General features: G+C 56.1%; 1 protein-coding gene across 1 annotated transcript in view; it reads right to left on the minus strand.

Moving 5' to 3' along the window:
- The window catches only part of PPARGC1B (peroxisome proliferator-activated receptor gamma, coactivator 1 beta), a gene marked incomplete at its 5' end in the record, with an annotated part of 11,603 nt that extends 6,738 nt beyond the window's left edge, over positions 1–4,865 (minus strand). The window contains 4 exons of the mRNA XM_010186117.1: positions 5–164; positions 762–878; positions 2,732–2,944; positions 4,689–4,865. Of these exons, the coding sequence (XP_010184419.1) occupies positions 5–164; positions 762–878; positions 2,732–2,944; positions 4,689–4,865 (667 nt within the window). The remainder of the gene's footprint in view (positions 1–4; positions 165–761; positions 879–2,731; positions 2,945–4,688) is intronic.
- Positions 4,866–6,932: the final 2,067 nt, after the last annotated feature.

Below are 6,932 nucleotides of genomic sequence, written 5' to 3' on the forward strand. Positions count from 1 at the left end.
TCACCCAGTGAGGAGTGGCGGCGGTCGCTGGGGCACTCCTCAGGTGCTCGGAGGACTTTGGTCTGGGAGCAGGGGGCGGTGGAGGTGAGGTGCCGGTGCAGCTCGGTGCAGCTGCGGCTCTGCGCCTGCGGGATGCTCGCCCTCCTGTCCCGGGTACCCTCCACCTTCGAGGAGGAGAGAAGAGAAAGTCAGTCCCAAGCACTGCAGCCATGACCTGACACAAGTACCAAGCACGGTGGGAGAAGCCTCCTGGGCTGCCCCACATCCTCCAACCCCTCAGTCCCAGCCCCACAGTATCCCAACCTACCTGGGGCCAGCCCCACACCCCAGGGGGTTTCCAGCCCAACCGCTGCCCCTCCAGCAGCCCCCACACAATGATGCTCTTTCTCCCCAGGAGAGATTTGCTGCTCGTCCCAGGCAATCTAATTTGCCAGGCCTAATGCACTGCACAATTACCATGAGCCAAGGAGAAAAATCTTTGATGGCAACTTCTGCTGGATTTCGGGAGGTTAGCTTAGGTGATGGGGTTGGCTCTGCAGTTCTCCCTTGTCGATGGCTCCCAGCTTGGGCTGAGCCAGCGGGGTGGGGGTCAGGGAGCACACGGAGCTTTCACAAACCAGCGCTCGGGGAAGCTGGGAGAGGCCTGACCCCACTGGGTCCAAATGAGATGGAGACATTACTCAGCCCACCATGAAGCCCGAAGGTTTTGCTGAGCCTGGACTGCAGCCCCTGCACAGGCAGGGACAGAAATGCTGAAGTACCTTAGCGCAAGGCCGTGCTGGTCGGGATTTAGGGGTCCCCGGGTGCCGGGCGCTCCCGTCCCGCTGAGCCTCGCAGCTCAGAGACACGTGTGACGGCGAGAGGAGCAACTTCTTCAGCTGCAAAGAGAAGCAGCAAGAAAAGGCGTCGGCATCGCAGCGAGGGCAAGAGGAACGTGCCAGCGGGGCAGCAGCCCCTCGGCTCGTGCCTGCACTGGGCACGTCCATTGCTGAGCATCTGACCCAAAAATCGAGGGCGAAAAAGACAAGGAAGCATTTCCCACCTCCTCATGGCTGTGGGGGCAAGCACCCGGCCACGTGCAGCCCTGAGGGGTTCAGGGCCATCTCTGCAGTATTCACCCATGTCCCCAAGGGCCCCCCAGCAGATCAGAACATTGGGGACATACAGGAATTTACTGCCCAGGGACATCCCCACTCCTGTCAGACCACAGGACCTGCCGTGGCATCCAAACTTCTCACTCCATCAGAGACTTGGCATTGGCATGAGTGACAGCTTTGGACTGCTCACTTGGGTCTCCGTGCAAGGCTCATTTAGCCAAAACATCCAGAGAGTGCCTCGACTCATTAATGAGTTTTCAAGGTGTTTTGCAGCTGTGGGACCTGTTGAGGATCTTCCCCAACACACTCTGTCAGGCCCACGGGCGGTTGGAGCGGGGTTCTCCCTGGGTGACCCACAGTGCCACCACTTCTGATGGCAAGGTTGGCATAACATTTTTCTTCTGCTCAAAACCATTTTTGGTTAGGGGAAGGAAAAAAAAGAAACCCCACACCCAGCAACAGCATTTCATATTCCACCCGTGTCGCGCTAACAACCGAAGGCGACACAGCTCAACAGCAAGACGGCTGCGTAGGCGCCGGGGGACTGCACGGAGGAGACAGATCTGGGGCTCCTGTGCTGGCTGGTGGGCATGGAGCCCTGGGGCAGGCACAGGGAGGGTTTAAGGGGTGACAGAAATTGGGGTGCCTGGGTCAGGGTCTGCTGAGAAACATCAATTAGGGCACCCACAGCTTTAGGCGTGCAGCTCCTGTTAGTGGAAGCAACCAGCACCTTTTTACCCCTACCCCTGCAACGTATACATCCTATATATACACATACATATTGTGTGTGATATATACCCACCGCGCAGGGCGTGGGCGGTGGAAATGCACGCTCTCACCACTGGATGTCACTGCTCCCCGCCACATCCCCGGCTTTTGGGGAGACCCTAGGGCCAGGCTCGGGGTCCCTGAGGGGCACTGTGATCGCCGGGGGTGGGGCTGAGTGCCCCTATCCCAGGGGACCATCCCGGGGATGGTGGTGGCTTGCAGCAAATGCTGCCAGTTAGTCTGGGCCGGGAGGGGGAGCGGGGCTGGAGCCCCAATATTGCAGGAAACCGAAAGCAATGCTCTGGTCACCAAATCAGCAGGGACTGGAGGCCACACAGCCCCTGAGGGAGTTGTGGTGGAAGGCTTGGGGGGGGGTCAAACCCTCCCGCTGAAAGCTGAGGGCACGGGCTGTCAGACACTGGGCCAAGCCCCCTCTGTCCCTCCTGCGAGAGCAGTGGGGGCTCAGCCTCAAGGCAGAGTGGGGTGAGAGCAGCCACCATGGCTCATGGGCATGGGGCTAGGGAGACCCCCAGGCAGCCCCACATCCATGCATCCCATTAAAAGTAGATGTGGGTCTTGCCAAAGCAGCCATTGCCCCTTTGACAACCACCCCCACCCCCTTAATATATATATATATATTTGTATACACACAGCTTGTTCCCATGAGGATGGTGATGGAGGTGACAGCAATGATGCAGAACATGTATACGTATACAATACAAGTATATGCTTTGGTATTGACGGTTAAAGAGAGTTTTAAGCCTAGAATGAAAAAATTCAGACCTTTGCTTCCTATCATACCCATGCAGCCGGCTTATCAGGGGCTCATCCAAATCCACCTTAAACAGTAGGAAGTGGGTTCTTACTAGAGACAGCTCATCAAACTCGGGGGCCGGGGGTGGCCCTCCCATGACCGGGGCAGTGGGTTTGGGGGAGGGGGCAGGCGAAGTGTAGGCATGGTTGAGCGTGTCCCCCTCTTCCATAGAGCGGAAGGCAGTCAGGCCCATGTCATCTCCCTGTATATCATCCAAAGTCTCGGTGAGGGCTGCCAGCAGCGCTTCGTTCTCGCTGTCTATTATCTGAAAGGAGCAAGCAGAGAAGAGCGGGGAGTTAGGCTGGGCAGAGGGACCAGGGGATGCCGGAGAGGGGGGAACTGGGGCTGGCAGTGCCACACCAGCACCCACATTTCCCAGTGACCCCAAAGGGGACCTGGGAGAGCCCTAGCAGAGCGCTAGGAGGGGGATCAGAGGGAGAGAGACCCAACTGGAAAAGGAGCATCAGTCTGTCCTCCTGCATCCCCAGCAGGAAAACAATGAACCTCCAGCCCTTCCCATGCCATCCTAGTCCCACGGGTCCCCTTCCAGTCTGGAAATATGCTGCAAAAGCCCAGAAGAGGATGCAGAAGCTGAGGAATGGCTGGAGTGAGCCAGGAGTTCCTTGGTTCTGGTCCTCCTCCATCATATTCTTAATGTAAACCATGTCCAACAAGAAGCAGGCTACCATCAGCTATAAAATTAGCACAGGGGTAAATTCAGGTTTGCAAGGAGGACTGTTGACTGCACACAGCCTCCCATGTTTCTCTCATCTTGTTTGAAAATTAAAATATCTTTTGTTCCATGCCCTAGCCTTGCTTGCCGTTACAAGAGCAGGCTCCAGGGAAAGGCAGCAGGATGCTCCATTTTTGGCTCCATTTCTTTTCCTCATGTTATTGGCACGAGACCGCTGTGCATACAAGTTCAGTGGGATACATTTCATCATACTCTGCTACTCCTAATGGGTCTGTCTTTTGCATTTCTTTTCTGTTTATCTTTTCCCCAGGAAGTTCAGCGGAAAATATGCATCTCGTGATGAAAGTCCCTCAGCTGGACTGGACCATTTTCAAGCACAGCATCAGCACAGCATAAATGCCAGAGAGTTGTTATTATGGCCAGGTTTGAAAATATTTGGGCTTTTTTTTCCCCCTTCCTCTGTTTAAATACAAATCCTCCTCCCTCCCAAAATGTAACCCTGAGTTGGTGACTAGCAGGCAGCAGTGGGTTGCAGCTTCCTTGTCCATACAGGTAAGGGCCTGGGGGCTGCTCAGGAAGGCACAGAGATCCCAGCCCCCAAGGATGGGGCACATCCAGGGCACAGTGTGACCTTTGGGAAAGGCAAGTGCACCCAGTCCCCAGGCAGCCTCCACCACTCCCGGCCTCCAACCTTCCTGTGCTGTGCTCACAGCCCTGCCACAGAGCCACAGCTCCACAGTATCCTCAGCTCTTCTGCAAGGAGAGACAAAAACGTGCTGAGGGATAAGGACCAGCCCTACCTGTGCCCAGGAGCATCCTCTCCCTTGGCACCGCTTTGCATCATGGGGTCCCAGGTGCTAGCAAAGTGATGGGGCAAAGGCAAGGAGAGAAACTGGTCACCCACCATAAACCCGCCCAGGGGACCTAGCCCCAAACACAGTGAGTATGCCAGAGCTGGAGAGCAGAGAGGCTGCTTTCTGCTCTTGGGAAATGAACATACCTGTCCCACACCACAGCCCTGAGACCCCCACGCTGCCGCCTTAGCATGCCCTGCCATCCTGGGAATGGAACGGGACGTGCTGTGCACCAGCTATAATTCCCTTTTAATAATACATCACAAGAGGGTTGGCTCAGCAGCCCTCCTCTGCTCCTCCACCTTCTCATTAGCCTTACTCTACTTGCTCCATTTAGAGCAGTCACACAAATTAATGGAACGCTAATCAGCTGGGGAGGAGCTATTAATAGTTGTGTGGGTCCCCTCCTGCCTCCCCCTGCCTCCATCCTCAGGTTCCCTGTGCTGGAAGGATGGGGGTACCTGGAAGAGCTCGGAGTCATCTGTGGTGCTGTACTGGCTGGAGTCGGTCTCCGAGTGCTCCCCACACCACTGCAGCTCGCTGAAGCAGGTGGCCGAGTCGAAGTCACTGGCATCCAGCTGGGACAAATCAATCTCAGGGAAGTCGGAGTAGAGGTGTGCCTCACCAGACACCTCGTACTGGGGAGAGATGAGAAAAAGGGGGTGAGTCCGCCGCCACAGCAGCAACAGGCACCAGCAACCACTGGCGGCATTGGCCGCTCTCCTGTGTGCTGTCACCTCTGCTTGAGCCCATTACTCAGACCCTCTTCCGAATAAGCTTTGGCAAGGGGCTCCAGAAGCAATCACAGCAGTGCAGAGAGCACCTCTCCATCATGTATCTTGAAAATTGGTTTGCATAGCCCGGTGCTGTCACTGCTGGTTACTGAAAGCCACCCCACAAGTGCCACCAACCCTGTCCTTGTGTCCTGCACTGTGGCATAAATTAAAACAGCATTAGAAGAGCCTTGAGTGAGCAGAAGCTCATGGCACAGCACAGCACAGCCACCTGGATTGTGGCAAAGCAGCTGCTGGTGCTCTGAGGGGAAGCTGAAGCCATTCTTGCCTTTTGTGCCCCATGGGTGACATCCAGGGTTATGCAGCTGCCCTGGGACCAGTGCCAAACAGAGCAAGGCAAGAGACTCGGGCACACATGAGGCAGCAATGCATGGGGCCAGGCTCCGGTGGGTGGCCTTACACCCGGCCAGCGTGGCTGCTCCGTACCCTGTCCCTGCCACGTGGCACTGAAACACTCAGGGACGGTCACTCTGCGCATCCTGCGCATCCCAGGGCACTGCCAAGATAATGCAGAGCCTGTGCCCCCCATCACACACGCAGGATGATGAAAACAGCATGGAAATGAATCGATGTCCGGGTGCACACAGGGCAATATGAGCTCTAGGAACTGAACTAAAACTCTCCATTTAAGCACAGACACCAGCCAGGACCTGCCCCACTTCTGCCTGGCTCCCAGTCAATGCCCAGCCTCAAAGCCCTGCGGCTGCATCCAGAACCCGTGGGAGCGAGGGCGGCACTGGCACAGCCCTGCCTGCACCGAACCCTCCACTCATGCTCGGTTTTGGACCCCAACGTCCAGGTTCAAACACAGAGGGGAAAGGTCTGGTGCGACTCCTCCCAGTATTGGCTGCCCAGGGGGAGTTTTCTGGCGATGACGGAAGCAAGTTTATTTACAGAGCAAATGGATTTTGGAGCAGGCAAACATCTGAGCACGTGAGAGAGGCTGCAGGGGCAGAACATGGGGGCCTCCACTCCTGAAGTGCCCTGGAAGGGTCTCCTCCAACACTCAACGAGAAGGAAAAGGCGCTTCAAACCGGACTGCGGGAATGGAAAAGGCAGCATTTCTCTCTTTGTCTTCATTTTTTGTTTTCAAATTAGTATAACCTTAGTATTATTGATTTTGTTCTCATAGGCTGAAGAGCCTGTGTGCTGTGCTTACCACTGGGCTTAGGACACCCTGTGCCACACACCAAAGGACACTCCTGTGCACACACCCACTCCCATTTTGCATTTTTCACCTGCTTTCCACCCTGTCCTGCTCCAGGGGCAGTGGAAGAACAGGCGAGTGGTTTGGAGGACACAGCGAGGGTAGGGTAGAGCAGCTTCACAGCCCAATAGTAAACCAGTGCCATGTCCTGGCAGGGGACTGCCAGCCTGGCTGTGCCCAGGGCCGCAGAAGGGCTGGGGACTGCAGGGAGCTGCTGATGCTGTCCCATGCCCCTGGCGCTGGGAAAGCACTGCAGGGGGCTGGAGGGAGGGGTATGAGGCAGCCAACCACGAGCGTGGTACCACCACGTATACTGGGCACAAAAAAAAGTCTATGCAAAGCCCTGAATGGCTCTGAGACCCAGATTCTCCCTGTGGGCCCCCAAGGCTGGGGCTCTTCAAACCTGCCCTGCAAAAACCTTTGCTCCCCAGGTAGTCAGAGCATGTGTAGCAGGTCAAGGGTCCCTGTCCTCACTGCTGCCAGCACTGGGGGACACAGATGTCACCTTTCCCCCAGCTCTGCTGTTCAGGACCAGGTGTCCTTTGGCCCTTTAGCTGTGTCCCTTACCTGCTGTGGCTTGTCCCTGCTCTCGCCCCTGCTCCAGAAAACATCTTGTGACAACTTTGGCTCTCCCTTCTCCCCAAATTTTCCCATGGGAACACAAGCAAAGGCCTTTATTTTTAGAAAAGCCGTACATACACATA

Source organism: Mesitornis unicolor, unplaced genomic scaffold (assembly GCF_000695765.1).
Source record: "Mesitornis unicolor isolate BGI_N332 unplaced genomic scaffold, ASM69576v1 scaffold36536, whole genome shotgun sequence".
In the NCBI taxonomy this organism is placed as follows: domain Eukaryota; kingdom Metazoa; phylum Chordata; class Aves; order Mesitornithiformes; family Mesitornithidae; genus Mesitornis; species Mesitornis unicolor.